Genomic DNA, 22707 nt, shown 5'->3' on the forward strand with positions numbered 1-22707 from the left:
AGGTAGGCTAGTTGAGAACAAGTTCTCATTTGCAACTGCGACCTGCCCAAGATAAAGCGTAGCAATTCGACACATACAACAACACAGAGTTACACATGGAATAAACAAAACATACAATCAATAATACAGTAGAACAAAACAAAACGTCTATATACAGTGAGTGCAAATGAGGTAAGTTAAGGCAATAAATAGGCCATGGTGGCGAAGTAATTACAATATAGCAATTAAACACTGGAATGGTAGATGTGCAGAAGATGAATGTGCAAGTAGAGATACTGGGGTGCAAAGGAGCAAGATAAATAACTACAGTATGGGGATGAGGTAGGTACATAGATGGGAATAAATGCTTTTCCAACAGTCTTGAAGGAGTTTCCACATATGCTGAGCACTAGTTGGCTGCTTTTCCTTCACTCTGCGATCCAACTCATCCCAATTGGGTTGAGGTCGGGTGATTGTGGAGGCCAGGTCATCTGATGCATCTTTCCATCACTCTCCTTCTTGGTCAAATAGCCCTTACACAGCCTGGAGGTGTGTTGGGTCAATGTCCTGTTGAAAAACAAATGATAGTCCCACTAAGCCCAAACCAGATGGGATGGTGTATCGCTGCAGAATGCTGTGGTAGCCATGCTGGTTAAGTGTGCCTTGAATTCTAAATAACCAGCAAAGCACCCCCACACTTCACGGGTGGAACCACACATGCGGAGATCATCTGTTCACCTACTCCGTGTCTCACAATGACACGGCGGTTGGAATCAAAGATCTCAAATTTGGACTCATCAGACCAAAGGACAGATTTCCTTCGGTCTAATGTCCATCGCTCATGTTTCTTGGCCCAATAAAGTCTCTTCTTATTGGTGTCCTTTAGTGGTTTCTTTGCAGCAATTCAACCATTAAGGCCTGATTCACACAGTCTCCTCTGAACAAATGTTTAAATGTGTCTTACTTGAATTCTGTGAAGCATTTATTTGGTCTGCAATTTGAGGCTGGTAAATAATGAACTTATCCTTTGCAGCAGGGTCTTCCTTTCCTGTGGTGGTCCTCATGAGAGCCAGTTTCATCATAGTGCTTAATAGTTTTTGCACCTGCCCTTGAAAACATTTTCAAAGTTCTTAAATCTTCCAGATTGACTGCCCTTCTTGTGAAAGTAATGGACTGTTTTCTTCGCTTATTTGAGCCGTTTTTGCCATAATATGGACTTGGTCTTTTACCAAATAGGGCTATCTTCTGTATACCACCTCTACCTTGTCACAGCACACGTGATATGCTCAAATGGATTGAGGAAAGAAATTCCACAAATGAACTTAAGGCACACCTGTCAATTGCAATGCATTTCAGGTGACTACCTCATGAAGCTGGTTGAGAGAATGACAAGCATGTGCAAAGCAAAGGGTGGCTACTTTGAAGAATCTCTAATATTTTGATTTGTTACTACATGATGCCATGTGTTATATAGTTTATGTCTTCTATTACTCTACAATATAGAAAAATAGTAATAAAGAAAACCCTTGGAGGTGTGTCCAAACTTGACTATGTAACTGATTTTAAAAACTGTGCGTCGCTGCTAAATGAATAGGGAAAACACTGAAATCATTATGTTTATAATGGAAAGAAGTGGAGGGTGCATACAATAAGTGATACTTGAAAAGGTTCTGATGAAGGCCATTGATGAAGGTTGCAACATCAAGTTAATAGTTTAAAGAGGTGTTTAAATCAGAGCCTTTTCAATCATTTTGAAAAGTTTTATCCAGCCTGCTTTGGGTGGATGGAAGGAGCCATATATCTGCTAGTCATGCAGTAACTGGAGACTTGCCGACTTTTAGAACCAACAACAGAAAGCCATAGAACGGGAAGACAGACAAGTTCACAGCAGACTAAACCATTTATTCAAGTGGTCTTCAGCCTTTACAGTCATTTGCTGGAAAAAGTTAGACGTGATTCAACCAATAGGAGAGAAAAGACTAAACCAAGCGTGTGCATGACTGCTTCTAGTGACAATGGAACTTACAGTCATTAGCAATACACAAAGTACTGGTCCCCTTATAGGATATGTGCTCACTCATTACTGTATGGGACATCGTTAAGTGCAGTGCTTATTAATATAATCAGGAATGTACATTTTAGAATGTATATAGTAGTTAAGAACTTACATCCAAAGAGACATTCCATAATAAAAGTCCCACCCTTACACAGAATACGTCAACCAATGGAGACTGACATGCATTATCAATGTGGGACTTTTACTGTGGCCGGCCCCTAAACTATAGGACAGGGCATTCAAAATGAGTCAAATTGTCCCTTGTTGACACACAGAAACTTGGGGAAGAGATGCAGTCACAGGACACTACTAGCAGCAGGTTAGGTTGCTTGTGCGCTCTAGGCACGTGCATTGATGATGTCAACAAACTCGGGCTTGAGGGAGGCTCCGCCCACCAGGAAGCCATCCACGTCGTTTTGGGAGCCCAGCTCTTTGCAGTTGGCCCCAGTCACGGAGCCTGGAGAAGGGAGGGACTTTGGTAAAAACACTCAAGTGCCTAAGTAATACATACAAGAATTTTAAAGGTTTAGGAACACATTCATATTCTTCAAACAGACACCAAAGTAATGTTATTCATGCTGTAAGCTCCATTTGTTGTCAGTAATGTGTGTTTTTGACCCCCCCCCCCCCCCCCCCAACTCCCTTCAGCCCAATAAACAGGTTACGATTTCCATTAGAAACAGTGGCTCTGGGGATTGTCTCATTGCTATTAGCAGCCTGAGTTCAGTGTGGTCCCTACTGACCTCCATAGATAATGCGGACGGAGTCGGCCACGGCCTCAGAGACGTTTGCCTTCATCCACTCCCTCAGCTTCTCATGCACCTCCTGGGCCTGGGGCGAGACAAGTTCACACAGTGTCTTGTACAGCCAACTTTGTGGGGACACACAATTCAGTTCCACTAATCCATACCCTCACCCTAATTCTAACCTTAACCCTAAACCCCCTAGAAATCACACTTGACCTTGTGGAAAAAAATAAAAAAAATAAAAAGTCCTTAGTCAAATTTGTTTGATTTGAATTAAAAATGGTCAAAAATAGATTCTTAGCAAGAGCAATTTCTCAAGCAATAATTTTGCTAGGACTGTCTGGGAGACATCCAAGTGGGGAGGGAAAAACTGAAAACTATCTGTTATTGGCAGGGAGGTTTAGAACTCCCTCTTATTGGTCTATCACCTAATTTACCACCTGGTGACGTCACCAGGCAGGCCAAAACTATCCCACCATAACAGGCTGAAATTTAAAACCACTCTTACACTAAAAGGGCATTATCATTTTCACAGTATTACTCCAACCTCCATCTGGAAAAATATAGAAAAACACATTTGACTGCACTGGGCCTTCAAATAAATAACAAAAATAACAGGAAATACACTCTTGCAACAGAAACAAACGAGTGCTTAATATAACCACATTTAGCATAAACCACTAAGCTGTTTCTAACAAAAAAATAAAAAAATAAGACATTGGAACTATCGTTGAAGATTTACTTAAAACATACAGTGAGCTACAAAACTATTGTCACAGACATGTTTTGGCTCTGTACTCCAGGACTCTGGATTTGAAATCAAACAATGACTCTGAAGTTAAAGTGCAGACTGTCAGCTTTCATTTGAGGGTGATTTCAACCACATCAGGTGAACCGTTTAGAAATTACAGCACTTTTTGTACATGGTGCCCCATTTTAGGGGACCAAAAGTATTGGGACAAATTCACTTAAGTGTATTAAAGTACTCAAAAGTTAAGTATTTAGTTCCATATTCATAGCATGTGTTGACTACATCAAGCTTGTGACTCTACAAACTTGTTGGATGCATTTGCTGTTTGTTTTGGTTGTGGTTCAGATTATTTTGTTCCCAATAGATATGAATGGTAAGTAATGCATTGTGTCATTTAGGAGTCACTTTCATTGTAAATAAGAATAGACTGTTACTAAACACTTGTACATTAATGTGGATTCTACCATGATTACGTATAGTCCTGAATAAATCTTGAATGATGAGTGAGAAAGTTAGACGCACAAAAGTTAACCTCCCCTGTTATTAGAATGGTGAGAGGTTAGCATATCTTGGGGGTATGATATTTGTGCGTTTAACTTTCTCACATAGAATTCCCCTCCACTGCTCCATAGTCAAATGGCGGCGAGCTTTACACCACTCCAGCCGATGCTTGGCATTACACATGGTGAGATTGCATGGCTGGCTGCGCGATTTTATACACCTGTCAGCAACATCTGGCTGGAAATAGCCAAATCCACTGATTTGAAGGCGTGTCCACCAGTGGAGGCTGCTGAGGGGAGGACAGCTCATAATACATGGCTAGAATGGAGTGGTATCAACCACATGGAAACCACGTTTTATGTATCTGATACCACGCCCTTGACTCCGTTCCAGACATTATTATGAGCCGTCCTCTCCCAGCAGCCTCCACATACTTGTGTGCATCCAACAAATTTAGAGTCACAAGCTTGATGCAAATCATTGTGTGCTAGGAATATGGGACTAAATAAAAAATAAATAATTGTTGACTCATAATACACAAGCGAATTTGTCCCAGTAGTTTTGCTCCCCTAAAACTGGGGGGGGACTACCTACGAAAAGTGCCATAATTTCTAAACGGGTCACATGATATGGATGAAAATACCCTCAAACGAAAGCTGACAGTCTGCACTTTAACCTCAGTCATTGTATCATCTCCCTAACAACAATGATAACCGTATGTGTGAATGCAGTGGACTGTTAGCCCAGCATGCACAGTGCTTGTTTCTAGTGAGTGTACTGCAGGCCTAAACATGAGGTGGTCTATAAAGATTGATGGAAGTGGGCCATTCCCAGAAGCCAACTGGTGCCTTTCACGTAACAGAAGCCTGCTCACTGCAGTCATGTACCGACAACTCTTGCTAACTTAAAAAAAAAAAAATCATTAAATGCATGTGATTAAGAAAACCAATATCCATTTCCCACAGATCTGCATGTAACTTACAAAAATATAGTAAAGCATGCATGTTGTAGGTAACTAAGTAATATTGTTATGAAATGGCGATGAGTCGTACCTGTTCGGGTGAGGCTGTCTTGCCAGTACCGATGGCCCACACCGGCTCGTAAGCCAGCACCACTTTGCTCCAGTCCTTCACGTTGTCTACAACAACAACTTTCTATCAATATAATGAACAGCGCTGTATGTAGATTATGATAAGTTATGTTTGGCCTATCACTAATTGCCTTAAGATGTCTAATACAACATGTGGCAGGTAGACTAATGAAAAGGACCCCAGAGTTAGTTTTAGGTCTCAGGCAAGGTTCAGAGAAAGTGTGATGTTATTGTTTGTTGAAATGTATGTAAATCTTAAGTTGTCTATTGTTTTTGTCTATGTATGTTTTTGTAAAAAAAAAATGCAAAAGAAAAGTAAAATGTTCAACTTAAACCAAAATAATGGCTAATATATTTTTAGTAGGAGCGCAACAGAGCGGGTAGAATATATAAAATCAAGATTATGGACATTTTGTCAACTTTCCCAAAGAGTTATTCAGTAGAGAAAAGAATGGATCTAAACATTTACACTGGTCATTTAGCAGACACTCTTATCCAAAGGAACTTACAGTAGTGGGTGCATACATTTTCCTACTGGTCCCCTGTGGGAATCAAACCCACAACCCTGGTGTTGCAAATGTTCAACGCTTGCATGATGAGAACGCTTTAGATGAGCAGACTAATACATTCCTGTGACACACAGCAAACATGGGGGTTGAACCCAGCGGTTACCTGCGATGGCCTGGGTCTGGGCGTACACCACCTCCTCTGTGGTTCCAGCCTCTCTCTCCTCCAGCTTCTCTCCGATGCAGGCGATCACCCCCAGGCCACTCTCCAGGGCGTGGGCCACCTTCTGACCAATCAGCTCGTCGCTCTCCCCGAACACGTGGCGCCTCTCCGAGTGGCCCAGAATCACCCACTCCACGCCACAGTCCTTGATCATCACAGGGCTGAGGGAGAGAGAAAGAGGGATTAGCAATACATCCACTAAATAATAGATTTAATTGAAAATGGAAGTATTTTTTGTATTTCAGATTCTGGCATTTCTCACATAGAAACGTCATTGGGAGGAAAGATGTTTAAAATCCTTTTTACATTTGTATCAAACTTCCAGAGTGGGCTCTGCTAATTCTGAAGGCATGCTACATTTTATGAGCACCACCAACTCAGTGAATGGGAAAATGGAGTCAAAGGGAACTCCTGACTTGCTGAATGTACAATCCTAAAAGAGGGCTGTGATCAGTGTTTTCCCACAAGTACCTGGATAACCAGCCAAATAGGAAAGTAGCCAGCCAGGCCTCCCCGGCCACAACCTATATTTCGGTGGCCTCTGGTACAGTCTAATGTCTTGATTCCACCCGAAATACACAGCAAAATTGACCGTACGTACATACCCCAACCAGAAGCTATGGATTACAGGCAGCATCCGCACTGAGCTAAAGGCTAGAGCTGCCGCTTTCAAGGAACGGGACTCTAACCCGGAAGCTTATAAGAAATCCCGCTATGCCCTCTGATGAACCATCAAACGGCAAAGCGTCACAGGACTAAGACTGAATAGTACTACACCGGCTGACGCTCATCGGATGTGGCAGGGCTTGCAAACCATTAGACTACAAGGGGAAGCACAGCCGAGAGCTGCCCAGTGACACGAGCCTACCAGACAAGCTAAACTACTTCTATGCTCGCGACAAGGCAAATAACACTAGACATGCATGAGAGCACCAGCTGTTACGGAAGACTGATCACGCTCTCCGCAGCCGATGTTAGTAAGCCCTTTAAAACAGGTCAACAGTCACAAGGACGCAGGGCCAGACCGATTATCAGGACGTGTACTGCGAGCATGCACTGACCAACTGGCAAGTGTCTCCGCTGACATTTTCAACCTCTCCGAGTCTGTAATTCCAACATGTTTTAAGCAGACCACCATAGTCCCTGTGCCCAAGAACACTAAGGTAACCTGCCTAAACGACTACCAACCCGTAGCTATGAAGTGCCTTGAAAGGCTGGTCATGGCTCACATCACACCATCATCCCAGAAACCCTAGACCCACTCCAATTTGCATACCACACCAACAGATAATGCACTCTCCATTTCACTCCACACTTCACTTTCGCACCTGGACAAAAAGGAACACCTATGTGAGAATGCTATTCATTGACTACAGCTCAGCATTCAACGCCATAGTGTCCTCAAAGCTCATAAGCTAAGGACCCTGGGACTAAACACCTCCCTCTGCAACTGGATCCTGGACTTCCTGACAGGCCGCCCCAAGTGGTAAGGTAGGTAACACATCCGCCACGCTGATTCTCAGCACAGGGGCCCCTCAGGGGTGCGTGCTCAGTCCCCTCCTATACTCACTGTTCACCCATGACTGCACGGCCAGGCACAACTCCAACACCATCATTACATTTGCAGATGACAACAGTGGTAGGCCTGATCACCGACAATGATGAGACAGCCTATAGGGAGGAGGTCAGAGACCTGGCCGTGTGGTGCCAGGATAACAACCTCTCCCTCAACGTGATCAAGACAAAGGAGAAGATTGTGGACTACAGGAAAAAGAGGACCGAGCTCACCCCCTTCTCATCGACAGGGCTGCAGTGGAGCAGGCTGAGAGCATCAAGTTCCTTGGTGTCCACATCACCAACAAACTAACATGGTCCAAGCACACCAAGACAGTCATGAAGAGGGCACGACAAAACCTATTCCCCCTCAGGAAACTAAAAAGATTTGGCATGGGTCCTCAGATCCTCAAAAGGTTCTACAGCTGCACCATCAAGAGCATCCTGACTGGTTGCGTCACTGCCTGGTATGGCAAGTGCTCGGCCTCCGACCGCAAGGCACTACAGAGAGTAGCACGAATGGCCCAGTACATCACTGGGGCCAAGCTTCCTGCCATCCAGGACCTCTATACCAGGCGGTGTCAGAGGAAGGCCCTAAAAATTGTCAAAGACTCCAGCCACCCTAGCCATAGACTGTTCTCTCTGCTACCGCATGGCAAGCAGTACCGGAGCGCCAAGTCTAGGTCCAAGAGGCTTCTACCCCCAAGCCATAAGACTCCTGAACATCTAGTCAAATGGCTACCCAGACTATTTGCAGTGCCACCCTCACCCCCTTTTTACACCACTGCTACTCTCTGTTGTCATCTATGTATAGTCACCTTAATAGCTCTACCTACATGTACATACTACCCCAAACAGGTGCCCCAGCACATTGATTCTGTATCAGTACCCCCCGTATTGTCTCACTGTTATTTTACTGCTGCCCTTTAATACTTGTTACTTTTATCGCTTATTCTCATCTGTATTTTTTGAAACTGCATTGTTGGTTTGGGGCTCGTAAGTAAGCATTTCACTGTAAGGTCTACACCTGTTGTATTCAGCACAGGTGACTAATTCAATTTGAATACTTATTAAATTTACCTCCCAAATTGTAAAAATGAGTTTTTGGTATTATGACTTTACAATTTAAATGACTGAAAATGTTTGAAGAATTCAGTGTATTGTTAGTTGTTTTGGATATCGTCTAGCTCTAGGCCTACACTGAGTGTATAAAACATTATGAACAAATGTCAAATCAGTGTAGATCAACGGGAGGAGACCGGTTAAATAAGGAATTTTTAAGCCTTGATAAAATTGAGACTTTGTGCCATTCAGAGGGTGAATAGGCAAGACAAAAGATTTAAGTGCTTTTTAACAGAATATGGTAGGTGCCAGGTGCACCAGTTTGTGTCAAGAACTGCAACGTTGCTGGGTTTTTCCACACAGTTTCCCCGTACGTAACAACCAAAGGACGTCCAGCCAACTTGACAACTGTGGGAAGCATTGGAGTCAACATGGGTCAACATGAACTCAACACCTTGTAGAGTTCATGCCGGACAAATTGATGCTGTTCTGAGGGCAAAAAGGGGGACAACATTAGGAAGGGGGGACAACATTAGGAAGGTGTTCTTAATGTTTTGTACACTAAGTGTCTAAGATCAGGACTATGTTCTAAGTGAAAGAACATTAATTAAACACGTCTTTAGAGATTAAAGTAATTCAGTTTTACTGCATGATATGAACTGCCACAAGGTTTGTTCAAATTTCAAATTTTATTAAATCAGAAAAAATAGCCCGCCCACAGCTTGGAAAAATAAATCGAAGTTGACTACTATATGAAAGTCAAAAGAAAAATGAATGTGAAAGAAAACAAAAGTCTAAGTGGATTTTGACTCATCGTTACAACTTAAGTTAAAACATGGGACATGCGAATTCTGGGCTCTACGCTGACATTTTTTACAAGGATCACAATAAGCAGCACACAAAACAGTAGGAGTATGTTCCATGCTCAATAAAGTACAAATGTACACGCAAATATTTTAGTCACATGGGTGCAAGTGTACACCCGCAGCCCGCAATTCGGGTCAGGAATGATCCCCTCGAGCAAACCACTGGTTCCTTCAAGCATGCTGTGTACTGGATAAAACAGTGCCTGACCGCTGGGCGAAGGACAGTCTACCGGTCGCCCCCGCCTAACGCTGGAACAGCAGGCTGGGGCGACAGTGTGCTAGCAAGCTAGTTAACGACACTGTGCTAGCTTGCTAGTTCTCCAGCTGGAACAGTGTCGCCCCCTCCTGCGCTAGGACACGTCTACTGGTCGCTCCCGTGTACCGGACTAGCTGGCTGAGCTAGTACAGTGTCCTTCGCTCCCGCCTGCCAAACACCTGCCGTCGTTAACAGAACTGGGGAAAACAGTGTCCGACAGGCAGGGGCTGTCTACGGCTAGCTAGTTACCGTTCACACCCTCTTCTGTGGGGTTTATTGGCGGCTGTCATCCACCGTTATTGTGCATTAACGCCACCTATTGTACTAGCGCGCCCCCGCCAACTTAAAAATGTACCAATAGAAGTATAAAGAGGGGTTCCTGTAGATGTAGGAATACACACATTCAGGAACATCCCGTTCAACAACGGTGGGATTCACATGTCTGAGAGATGATATTCTCCGACATTCCTTTGCTAGTAGCAGTTGAGCAAACTCAACCAAAAACCTGAACAATCTGGTGTAATTCAGCCGACGCTAGTGGAAAACACTGGGCTGTGAATGGTTTATGACCTTTAATATTACATTTCTATGCATGAAATGTGTCAAATAAGAGCCCACTATTGACATTTGACGTGTTTGAATGGTATATTGTTAAACAATGTCTAAAAATAAGCTAAGTAAAAGGGTCGTTTTGAGAGTCACAATTTATTTCAGAATCTAGATATGCTACATATTTGAGAACACTATAAAGAGTATAATGACACCAAGAGGTCTGTATTATGTACAGTTCAGACCATAGGGACTTACAGGAGGCATAGGTCTAAAAAGGGCCTAAAATAACCAATTTCATCATGTTTTTTTTTATTTTTTTAAATGGTTTGTGATACAAATGTAAAAAAGCATGTTAAACATTCATCCTCCCAAGTTCCTAAATCACCCAATAAGGAGGCCATCTTAAACAAGTTCACAGATCCCGTCTCAAGGTGGAAGACGTGTCGTCATACGGAGCCTTACCTGATCTCGCCAGTGAAGGCCCCCTTGGCAACTTTGTAGCAGTTCTGTGCGGCGACGCCGATCCTGGCATCCAGGTTCGAGCGGGCAAAGTCAAGGTAGACGGTGGGAGCACCACACACCACCTCTGTGTGAGTGTAAGAGAGGGAGGTAGAGAGAGAGAGAGGGGAGACAAGAGGGAGACAGGAGGAGTTTAAAGCGTCCTCATGCTTCCCATCTGAAACAGTTCAGAACAGTTTGTGCATATATTAGGTGGACATTTAGGTCTTCGGCAAGGGTTTTTTCAGTTATTCGTGCGCACTACATTTTTTCTCCAGGCAAGCCGAAGTCGGAAGTTTACACCCCGTCGACTGGTGGATAGGCTGTTGGTAGACCGAAACTTTAGTCGAGCAGTGGCAAATAAATAAAACAAATATAGATATGGCACAAGAGACCTGTCTGATTCACACCTGTCTGAGTGGACTAATCCATTGAGAAGTAACACCAGTAGCTCAGTCTTACTGGTGCCACTGTAGGAGTGGACGCGTTGTTTGCAGAGTCCACAACCTAGGCTAAACTTGCAAGGAAAAAGTTTATTTATGTCATTCAATTGACGAGTTGTCAATATAATCATAGTCTTTTGTTTGGAGCACTATTGTCAATCTTGAGTAAGGACACACCTGATTACACATAACTAAGCCTAGACTACCTGGCCTGCACGCAAATGTAGGCTTAGAAATGGGCCCATTTTGGGAATCAGTTAGTATTTCAGATTGTCTTAATTCACCATCACTGGAGCTTCTCAACTTATTTTTTTTCTTCTTCTCCAAAAGTAAGCGAAGTCTGTTTTTACATCCATTGAGAATGACAGTTCCTCAACGTAGCCGATTTCAAATCTCTTTTCAGCGCTATCCCTTTCGATAACCGCTCAGCATGAAAGGGGGCAAAAAAATGTCATCCTCTGATCTGGTGGGAGTGTCAAAGGCACACTCCAACACTCAGACATAAAAAGTAAAAAGTACATTTTCTTTGGGAATGTAGTTAAGTAGAAGTTGCCAAAAATATAAATAAGTAAAGTACAGATAACCCCCCCAAAATACTTTAAAGTATTTTTACACCACTGATAAAGTTCAGCTTTCCCCAACTTTGGTCCCACCCTGTTCATGCTCCCTCGCCCATGCTTGCATTGTCTAACTGTCCTCCCGTCCACTTGCCGCCATTAGAAATGAAGGTGGCGCCATGGTTTCATCTCCCTCAACATGTTATTTGTGGACATGCATTGGAAGGCTTCCCCTTTTATCTGTGGTGATAGCCTATCCCACCATAAACACTGGCCCACTATAAGCACTGGCCCACCATAAGCACTGGCCCACCATAAGGTTTGTTTGTAAGTGATAGTGAATTAAGACTGTGTGAAAGCTGAGTCTAGACCGGTGTTCAGCCAGTCCCTCCCAAGGCAATACGGACAAGCAGGCTTATTATTGGGAATTTAAAGCCCGTGTCTCATCAATGCACGCAGATGTTATGGGAAACTATGCTGAGTCCAATGAGCATAGCTCTCATTAACAGCCCTGGTCCGTGCTATCCAGAATCCTTGGGACGTCCCTACCCCATTGCAGTTCAAATTTAAAATGGTTGAGGTAAGGATTAAAATGTAAGGTTAGGTATAGGTTATAGTTAGGGTTAAGGACATCCCAAGGATTCTACATAGCGGTAAGAAGATTGAAGTCACGTGACGTCTATGTCATGTGCTGTTTTCCTGTCGTTTGACGCAATCAGCATCATTCCTCTGTTTAGTGCTAAAAAAATAAAATACATTCACATTTACTTGTTTCATGTTAACATGTATATATTGGTATCAATAAGAATGTAATGTCAACGTAATAGGGCACATTCTAGACTGAAGATATTGAGACAAAAACCGAATGCCGGTTACCGGTTTCATCGTTGAGGCTTGCAGTGTTCAGGGTCGTTATAAGGTCGCCCAGGCTCTTCTTGTCACCGTTCATCTTCCAGTTTCCTCCTACGAAAAATGTTCTAGAAGACATGATGGCTGGGCGTTAGACGATACCGGAAAACCGACGACACTGGTATTGGAGATGATGTGCTCGCAACAAACAGTGGATAAGCAGAAGCAGTTTCCTCCCCGTTTTTCTTTAAGCTTCTTCTTCTTCGGTGGGGTTTGACGGAAGTTGGCAACCAATATAATGTTACATTACCGCCACCAACTGGACGGGAGACCAAATCCATTCTACTTTGTGATAGAAAAAAAAAAATTACACTGCCAACCACTGTATTAACCCTACACTCATAAAAAGACACTCCCCCGTTCCACTAATTTAACCCTATCTAATCCTTTACCAGGCCAATGACCATTCAACACCCCCTGTAACTCTTCTGCATTAAAATCTCCTAATCCGAAGTACTTCTCTGCAGCTGCCACCACAACACCTGTTTTCTGTGACTTACATTCCATACCTGCTGTACAGTTGATAACCATAGCAATGAACACTAAAAAGACAACCTTACTGAAGCACATTTCATTTGTAGGCCTATTACTCTGTACAGGCAAAATCCTGCAACTCACCGGGAGCCTCTTCGGATCCCTCACCATTGACCCATCTTTCTCTATTTTCTTCGCTGCCGCAGCATATGACACCTTTTCCCCACAACTTTGACCCTGGCGACCTCAACCTGCCTCTCTCGCACCAGACACTTCTGATCCCCAGCAACATGGGCATCCCTGCAGTTTACACACACACACACACACACACACACACACACACACACACACACACACACACACACACACACACACACACACACACACACACACACACACACACACACACACACACATACACACACACACACACACACTATTAATCTACCACCCCATTGCAGGTAGCCCAGTGGTTAGAGCATTGGGCCAGTAACCGAAAGGTTGCTGCATCGAATCCCAGAGCTGCAAAGGTAAATCTCTGTTGTTCTGTCCCTGAGCAAGGCAGTTAATCCACTGTTCCCTGTGCACCGAAGACGTGGATGACGATTAAGGCAGCCCCCTGCACCTCTCTGATTCAGAAGGGTTGGGTTAAATGCAGAAGACACATTTCAGTTGAAAGCATTCAGTTGTACAACTTTCCCTTTCCCATTTCCCATACAACAATAGTGAGGGGATTCAATTAAGCTGCCCCAGGTTAAACTGGACTGTGGCCCATTACGTGACCGGGCGAAGCCAGTGAGGGAGGTGTGCCATGCTCAAATCAACTGGTAATCTGCATCCCTGGTCATATTGTCAGCAATGCAGCATGGTGTGAATCATTCAGAAACAGAAAGTTCCTCTGTCCAGTGTATGTTCTTTTGCCCCTCTTAATCTTTAATTTTTATTGGCCAGTCTGAGATATGGCTTTTTCTTTGCAACTCTGCCTAGAAGGCCAGCATCCCGGAGTCACCTCTTCACTGTTGACGTTGAGACTGGTGTTTTGCAGGTACTTTTTAATGAAGCTGCCAGTTGAGAACTTGTGAGGCATCTGTTTCTCAAACTAGACTCTGTAATGTACTTGTCCTCTAGATCAGTTGTGCACCGGGGCCTCCCACTCCTATTTATATTCTGGTTAGAGCCAGTTTGCGCTGTTCTGTAAAGGGAGTAGTACACAGCGTTGTACGAGATCTTCAGTTTCTTGGCAATTTCTCGCATGGAATAGCCTTCATTTCTCAGAACAAGAATAGACTGATGAGTTTCAGAAGAAAGGTCTTTGTTTCTGGACATTTTCAGCCTGTAATCGAACCCACAAATGCTGATGCTCCAGATACTTAACTAGTCTAAAGGCCAGTTTTATTGCTTCTTTATTCAGAACAACAGTTTTCAGCTCTGATAACATAATTACAAAAGGGTTCTCTAATGATCTATTAGCCTTTTAAAATGATAAACTTGGATTAGCTAATACAACGTGTCATTGGAACACAGGAGTGATGGTTGCTGATAATGGACCTCTATACGCCTATGTAGATATTCCATAGAAAATCAGCCGTTTCCAGCTACAATAGTCATTTACAACATTAACAATGTCTCCACTGTATTTCTGATCAATTTGATGTTATTTTAATGGACAAAAAAAATGTGCTTTTCTTTCAAAAACTAGGACATTTCTAAGTGACCCCAAACTTTTGAACGGTCGTGTATGTTCTAATTTTTAAACTAGTTTTCATTGGGAACTCAGATAAAGCGTTTTTATCAAAAGCGATCACTTTTGCATGTCAAAACACAGAATCCTACTCATTACTCAACGTGCTTAACCTACGTCAAACAAAACGATCTTGTGGATGTCATGAGTTCTCAGTCCTTATATCTTTTGAGCCGACTTCAACATCGGCCAGAGCGGGGGCATCTGGCTCACACCGCGTAGACAACCTGGTTCCAAATCATCATTCAGCCAGTGCAAAACACGCCTACACAGGCGCCCAGGCGAGATTAATCGAACCCCCCCCCCCCACAATGGGGTCTTAATCTACAAAATATTGGACTGGGATCAAATCTGGTAATAGCTTCAAAATATGTTTAACATTATCTTGTGGTTGTCATGAGTTGTCAGTCCTTATATCTAGAAAGGTGGTTACATTTTCACAGCCCCACTAAACCAAAACGTGTGGGCGCTTATCAATGTTTCCACAGGTTGAGTAGTTATGTTTATGTTCTGTTTCAATGATGTTTTATGAAGCACTGGAGTACAGCATGTGAGCTTTTTTTTAACGTAAGACGACAAACACAAGATGAATAAGCGAAACAAAAACCTTGCAAAAGGGAAAAGAAAACAACTGAAGTAAAGACAAACAAATAAAACATTTAATAATGTCCTCCAGAAAGAGGTCTGTATATGAAATACAACTGTATACATTAGCCTAGTCAAACTTTGTTCTAAATGGTTGACTGTCAAAGCACACATACACAGACATGATGTTAATGCAGAATTCTAGGTTTATTAGAAAGGTTTTTCAACAAACATAGCATGTTTACAGAAATACTGCAGATGTGTAAAAGTGCTACAAAATGTAGATGGGAGGGAATATATTGGTATCTGATATGTAACACCTCAAGAACCTTTTTCCTGAAGTAGGATTCAGGAATGCTGGACACTCAAAGTAGAGGGATAGACAAACTCGGATGTATGTGATTGAACATGGTTTCATTTTGTTGGTGATAGGTGACCGCAGCCATTTTGGGGCAAAGTCAGAGGCCCAAAGTCATCGTAGGCCCAAAATGCCAAAATGGCAACAGCCAAATCCTGTGGCACACATACATTGGATTTGTGTGACCAAACAGCACTGTACATCAACTCTGCACTCCAATAAATAATAAATGACCAAAATGTAAATAAATGTACATATCAACTTTCAGCTAATAAGTGTGGGCTTTATACATCAAAGATCTCAAAACAATAAAAATAGACCTGTAATACTAAATCCTTATTTATGTTCATTATATTTCTGTATTTATTTCACGTTTTATTGTCAAAAATCTATATGTGCAATTGTCACTCTCACCTTAGATACAAGTAGAGCATATTTTCTTCATTAATTCATTTATTATTTCAAATAACCCTATTTTTTTATGTTTGTCATTGTCTCGATATTCATAGTCTTAACAATAACTTTCAAACTCTCATGTGTACATGTAATGTGGCTGCATCTTGTTCTGTTGCCGATGTCATTTATACAGTATGTTCTATGAAGTCCCATTCGCCACCTCTCACATTGCATACATAGATGAAAAGGAGGGAGAGAGAGAAGGGAAGAAATGATGTGAACTGGTACGACAAACATCCTCCGCCTGATATCTCCCCAATCCCAAAATGAACTTCCTTATTTCTCAGGCTTGTGTTTAACCCCTTCTCCTCTCCTCCTCTAGCTCCACCAACCCCCCCCCCCCCCCCCCCCCCCCCCCCCCCCCTCCCTGTGTCCCCCTCTCTCTTTCCCAATGTCACCTCTGGAGGACCAGCTCAGTTCCAAATCTTTAGGAAGCTATCCCAGGATCCTGTGCAGATACCCAATCCATCATCTGGCACCCCAATGCAGCTCACTCTGTTGTCATGGCCAGACAGAACACCTGAGAGAGAGAGAGAGAGAGAGAGAGAGAGAGAGAGAGAGAGAGAGAGGGATGAGAGAATAAGAAGAAGATAGTCATCCACACTAATGCAAATGATACAGTTCTAGTTTCTATTCCCTTTTTACCCGTGTTTCTTTGATTGACTGCCTCTCATCCAGACTTCTTTGACTATACGCTTTCTCCCCTTCATTACCTCTGTTTAAACCACCCACTTATTTACATTTACATTTGAGTCATTTAGCAGATGCTCCTATCCAGAGCAACTTACAGGAGCAATTAGGGTTACATGCCTTGCTCAAGGGCACATCGGCAGATATTTCACTCATGCCATCTATCTCCTCTTCTGCCTCCCTCTCTTTACATTGACTGTTCTCTCTTTGTTTGTCTCTGTCTATACTCACTCCTTTTCACCCATCCCCTCAGTCCTCTCCCCTCTCTCTCACTGGTTTCCCTCACACTTTTACTCACCAACTTTCTCAGCTTTCAGAGAATCCCAGATGTTGCAGTTGAAGTTGTCGTAGCCGGCGAAGATGAGGCGTCCTGAGCTGGAGAGGGAGACTGACGTGACGCCAGCATTCAACGCAGCGTCCTGGTAGCCATTGACCTCTTGGTCAGCACGGAGGTCGTACATCTTGAGGGTGCAGTCATCGGAACCTGTGATAACTGCAGTGCCACTAGGGTAGAACTGGGGCATAAAGGAAAGAAGGCCATTTCAGTATGTATTGTTTTGTTTTGACATGTATTGAGCTTGAAGGTTAGTTTGCCCGGTGAGTTGACTGAGTTAGCAGAGTACAGACTCCTTGGAAAGATTTGGTGTTACGAAGCTAAATTATGTTTCGATTTTGGATCGACACTACCCCCTGACTACTGAAGTCACGGGGTAGTCTCAACCGGAGCTCGAACCCAGAATCTTGTGCCTACAACCCAACATCTTGACGAGGTCGCTAGTTGTTGGGTTAAGGTCACTACAATATATAGATCATTCAGAGTCATTCTGACCAGGAAAAACCCTGGAGCGTGTCTCATGTGCTCACCGCAATGGCGTTAATGTCACTCGTGTGGCCGATGAAGGTCTGCTTGCAGCCACCATCTCTTACGTCCCACAGCTTGGCGCTGGAGTCACACGCCCCTGAGATGAAAGTGTTCTGGTCTGGAGACACGGCCAGGCACATACAGTCACCCACGTGGCTCGTGTAGACCACCTTCTGCTTGCCAGTCTCCAGATCCCACAGGCAACAAGTGGTGTCACCGGATGCAGTGAGGATCTCACTGTCGCTCAGGAAGCGGCTGTGAGAAAGGTAGCCTGAGATGGAAGGAGAAAGATAGAGATGTTATTGTTTGTACTACTTATTTCCTACGTATTTGGATCTCATCCAAATTATGAACACGCTTTTAATGAGTTCTCTTGTAGTTGGTCACGGAGTTGACCATAACCCAGTTGGTATTGGAGTTGACCATAACCCAGTTGGTATTGGAGTTGACGATAACTCGGGCGAAGCAGACATTGTACTACGATACCCACCTTCATGTGCGTCCAGCTCCCTGAGGGTCTTTGGGCTGGCAGCCTTGATGTTGACGATGGTGCACATGTTATCCAGACCTCCACTAGCCACCAGATTGCCAGAAGGGGCCATGGAGCAACTCATTACCCAGGAGGACTTGAGGGGGACGGCATATACCTGGAGGGCAGGGAGAAGAATGCTTAACCACTCACTTTCTAGTTCGCTTTGTCTCAAGGTTAGAAGACTTAAGATACCCAACTAGCTGACTTATATCATATAAATACATTTGTAGAGTGTGTAGTGTGTAATTAAAGTCAAGACAATCTAAAAGAAAAGTGGGTTCTGCTTCTACACGTCGATGGTTGGAGTAGGGATTTACTCCATACTTTGCAAACCAAGTAGAAAGCTCTCTATATAAATCCTATGCATTATTAGGAAAATAGTTAGAGATGTGAAGATGATGACTGATCAGTGATCACTCCTTACCTTGTTGCCAGTGTAGGTGTCCCAAATAAGAAGCTTGCCATCCTGTGAGGCACTGACCATGTGCCTGTTTTAGAGAAAGAGAAAGTTCAACGAGTGGTTAGTCAGTGTATCAAATTCTGTGTGAACAGAGTTTAGGCACGAGGTCCAGTATGAATCTGGCTTAATACTTTGACAATGCACCATTTGAAACAATGAAGGCCTTTCAAAAGCATTTTCATTGAACCCAATAACACCTGCATGTCATCGTGGACACATTAAACAATGGGACCTTTCGATATCAGAGTCCATTTGGTTTGAGTAGCGCATCAGACAACCCCTTGTATCGACCTTCTCTATCTTGCTCAAGGTAGACCTTCTCTATGTTTTTCAATAGTCCCTATCCCACACTGGCTAGTGGTAGTGGTGGGGTGTCTATGGTGAGCTAAACTGTCCCTGACGCCATCCCCATTCTCAGCTATCTGGACAAGAACACCTTCTCACCTGTTATCCGCGGACCAGTGCAAGCCGTAGATTTTGGCCAAGTGGCCCTTCAATGTCTTTCTGTTTTTCAGCTGAACACGAGGTGCAGCCGCCACACCAGATGCTAGAGTGGCCATGGTGGTGTCATTGACCGCCTTGCGGGCTGCCTAGTGGTGGGAAGGGGATTCACAGGTAGGAGAGGAATAAGTTAAGTGAAGAGTCAAATAGTTGTAGAAAAATAAGCATAAATTGTTTGAAGCAGAATGTTTTCCATACTTCTGTTGTATTTACATTTTTCAGGAACCAAACACTGCTTACAATGTCTTAGTATAACTTTATCTCAATGCCAGTTTTGGTATGTGGAGGAAACTAAATGTAGGCTATACGTTATCAACTCTGTAGGTACTGTACATTCATTCTTGTGCATTATTGGTACTATGATACCAAGTAATTTATCTGATTATGTCTTTTTTTGACTGGGGTGATATTGAAGATCGGGAGGGAAAAAAAGGGTCTTGTGGCAACCATTGACATGCTGTGATAACGAGACTCACTTCAATCTGCGCCCTCAGACCATCGGCCTCCTTTTTCAACGTGTCCATTTCACCCATGGCAACGGTTGATAGGGGCTGTTACCGCTGGAGAAAAAAAATAGCAGACTAGAAGAAAGGGAGAAAGAGAAAAGGAAAATAGTTTTATGTTTCAAACTTATTTGATTGCATACATATACAGATCAAGGCTTGGCAAAAATGCTGTCCTCATTGTAAAATGTATGCAATGAAGAACTCAATCATATAACGAAGATCTTAATTAAATAGAACTGAGAATTCATGCTCTCAAATATGTGCAGTAGATATACTGTATACGGTGGCCACCTGTTTGAGGAGAACGTAACTGGACTCATTGCTCCAGTAACCCCCCATGGCCTCTGACCCCCTAAACTAAACCAATCAGGTGCTTTCGTCATTTAGTCTGATGCAAGAGCCTAGATTGGCCTTCTTGAGTACAGTACGAGGTATTATCCCACATCCACTGTGCTAGAAGTCTAGTATGCAGAATTAGTGACATATCCAAGATCTACCTTCATCTATCTGAAGAATAAGGCAAATGACTGGCCATTTTATCTGTAACACAGACAGCCATTTTGTTTTTTATAGTTCATTACGGAAGTGTTGTCTGTCTTTCGAGAGTACTTGCCATTTTTACTTAGAAGGCCACATTTAACTTTACAACTTTACTTTATTATTTATATTTTCCTATTTATTACTTGAATTCTTATTATTTTGTGTTACAATTAAAACAAGTTTAAGACACAATTCAGCATGAACCTTCTTTTCTCCCCCCTCACTCTGACTTTCAATGCCTTTTAAGAGAGAATATTTCATGATCGAGAGGTAATTAGTGGTTAGCTGTGTATGGCCTTAATACTCTTTAATTGGATGCTGACGTTTTCATAATTGGAGGCCAATTACCAACACACACCACTTTTGTAAACCGTTTAAAGGTGAACAACAAATCTCGAAAACGAATCCAACTACTACAGCACGCATCCCTGCAAATACAGTATTAACAAAAGGTATTACTTTCACAGAAATAATTGTTCACACATTGAACAAAGCATAGGTTAAGCATGTTCAGTAGGTGGTTTGACCTATGATGAGAGCCAGCGAGACAGAGGGCGAGGAGGGGTGGGCACAACTTATTGGGCACAAATTGGTTGAATCAACGTTGTTTCCATGTAATTTCAATGCAATGACGTTGAATCAATGTGGGAAAGTCATCAACATAAAGAAATTTCTGTTTTTTCACCCAAGTTTTAACCTAAATCCAATGACACGGTTCAAACTATTGTTGATTTCATGTTGAATTCACATTAGTTGACAACTCAATCAAATGTAAATCAAAACTAGACGAAATGACATCTGTGCCGAGTGGGAATAGAGCTTTAAAGCCCCATCGGGTGATCTTAAAGGAGGCTTTTCCAGTCAAATCTCCTGTCATCCGATTACTCACTGCCCTTTACCACTGGATCAGAAAGGGGGAGCAAGAGAGGGGAGAAGAGAGAAAGAGTGGATAGAGGGGACAAGAATAGGCAAGGATATGGGCCTATCAGGTAGAAATGTGAGTTTTTTTTATGGAGTCTTCTTCAGTTTCCTGTTTGGTTGTTTCCTTTGAAATTATATTTGCACAAATGCACAGAATGGCCTCTATTCCTGTTTGTCTAGATAGAAGTACTCTAGACGTGCGCCATTCTATTAGCATGGCGGCAGAATTCAGGAAGCCTTCAATGCATAATATCAATACATGTGAGACAATACATGTGCGAAAAATGAGATAGAAAGTTATGCACAAGCGCTGCAGTTTGCTGCTTTCACTCTGGGATTTTTTTTGGTGTTGTTCCTATTTTACTGGATCTCCAGAATCAATGAGGGAGGATTTGCAACTTTCATGATAATGCTGATGATGTCTTTGCGTGCTGTTGTTACCTAATAAATGACACGGATTCTGAGAAGAAAAGCACTCAATGATGTCACTGTCACTACCTACTGGTGACAGCCATTTCACCCGACCTACCAGTTCTCTTTCTCTTTCTCGTGCTCTCTCTCTCTCTCTCTCTCTCTCTTTCTTTCTCTCTCTCTCTCTCTCTCTCTCTCTCTCTCTCTCTCTCTCCTCTCTCTCTCTCTCTCTCTCTCTGTCTCTCTGTCTCTCTGTCTCTCTCTCTCACTTGCAAAGACAGCAGTCAACAAGTTTTCCATGGACTACAGTGCACTTGTTGCATGTCATTAGAATTCATCCTCTGGTGGAAATGAGCACCGCTGAGAACTCCATTTATTACTTCTTGTCATTGACCGAGCCGTGAGTAGTTTACTTCGCTCATATTCAATCCATTGGACCGTACTGCAAATCAGATGGAGTCCCAGTCTTTCAACTGTGAAATCTTATCATGGATGAGAATACTGAGCTCTGTAATGGAATAGTGTCCATGATGATGTTGGTCCGTGTTCGTAATCATAAGAGAAGTCAATGTCGTTCCATGTAGTTCCACGCATGTGCTACCAAAGTGACCCAAAATCACTCACCTTTCCAAACAAAACGTGGTCCTTCCTCTTTTTGGGCTTTTCTGCCTCAGTAGCCCTTTGGAGCAGCTTTTTATGTTCCACAATACTCAAGTCAGCCCTGCTACCCTTATCTCTCTCTCTCTTTCCTCTTACGCTTTCACCCACAGACTGGCTGCAGACAACCTGTGAAAACTCTCCCTTTCTCTCTCCCGTCCTCCTGTGAGGAACAGATGAGGATTGAAGGGGATGAAGGAGATCAGGGATGAAGGGATAAGCCCGAAGATGGAAATAGAGAGGGAAGGAGAGAGAGAGCGAGCATGGAGCATGGCAAGAGGAGATGGGTAAACCGATTGGAGGAGAAAACAGGTTATGAGGTCAAAAGACAAGAGCAGGTAAAGAGAGAAGGAGGGATGAAGGGAGAGAGGGGCAGGTAGAGGTGTAACTGTGAGAATAAGATTAAGTAGAGAGATGCGGAGGGCTTTGAGATATGATCCAGTAGAGATGCTGAGGGGTAAAGA

General features: G+C 43.1%; 2 protein-coding genes across 2 annotated transcripts; both read right to left on the reverse strand.

Annotated features, from left to right (window-relative positions):
- Nucleotides 1-1860: 1860 nt before the first annotated feature.
- On the reverse strand, nt 1861-12762 carry tpi1a (triosephosphate isomerase 1a). Its single transcript, XM_014141796.3, has 6 exons — nt 12517-12762; nt 10605-10728; nt 5796-6013; nt 5086-5171; nt 2779-2866; nt 1861-2492 (listed from the first exon to the last, which is right to left on the reverse strand). The coding sequence occupies exons 1-6, from the start codon at nt 12626-12628 to the stop codon at nt 2374-2376; spliced, it is 747 nt and encodes a 248-aa protein (XP_013997271.2). The 5' UTR covers nt 12629-12762; the 3' UTR covers nt 1861-2373.
- A 3774-nt stretch (nt 12763-16536) lies between these two features.
- On the reverse strand, nt 16537-22451 carry LOC106570161 (guanine nucleotide-binding protein G(I)/G(S)/G(T) subunit beta-3-like). Its single transcript, XM_014142193.3, has 8 exons — nt 22211-22451; nt 19685-19789; nt 19152-19297; nt 18672-18735; nt 18206-18362; nt 17718-17986; nt 17152-17368; nt 16537-16683 (listed from the first exon to the last, which is right to left on the reverse strand). Exons 2-8 carry the CDS (start codon nt 19739-19741, stop codon nt 16577-16579), a joined length of 1017 nt encoding a protein of 338 aa, XP_013997668.1. The 5' UTR covers nt 19742-19789; nt 22211-22451; the 3' UTR covers nt 16537-16576.
- Nucleotides 22452-22707: the final 256 nt, after the last annotated feature.

The sequence above is a fragment of the Salmo salar genome, chromosome 14, assembly GCF_965601325.2.
Source record: "Salmo salar chromosome 14, fSalSal1, whole genome shotgun sequence".
Taxonomy (NCBI): domain Eukaryota; kingdom Metazoa; phylum Chordata; class Actinopteri; order Salmoniformes; family Salmonidae; genus Salmo; species Salmo salar.

What these genes read in the sequence shown, in the direction of transcription:
- LOC106570161 (XM_014142193.3), bottom strand. Translation starts at nt 19,741, where the DNA reads ATGGGTGAAATGGACACGTTGAAAAAGGAGGCCGATGGTCTGAGGGCG. An exon ending in CACTGGTCCGCGGATAACAG is followed by an intron (nt 18,736 to 19,151) that starts GTGAGAAGGTGT and finishes TCTCTAAAACAG; the next exon opens with GCACATGGTCAGTGCCTCAC. An exon ending in ACACCTACACTGGCAACAAG is followed by an intron (nt 18,363 to 18,671) that starts GTAAGGAGTGAT and finishes CCTGCCCTCCAG; the next exon opens with GTATATGCCGTCCCCCTCAA.
- tpi1a (XM_014141796.3), bottom strand. Translation starts at nt 12,628, where the DNA reads ATGTCTTCTAGAACATTTTTCGTAGGAGGAAACTGGAAGATGAACGGT. An exon ending in GCCTTCACTGGCGAGATCAG is followed by an intron (nt 6,014 to 10,604) that starts GTAAGGCTCCGT and finishes TCTCTCCCTCAG; the next exon opens with CCCTGTGATGATCAAGGACT. An exon ending in CGTCCGCATTATCTATGGAG is followed by an intron (nt 2,493 to 2,778) that starts GTCAGTAGGGAC and finishes TCCCTTCTCCAG; the next exon opens with GCTCCGTGACTGGGGCCAAC.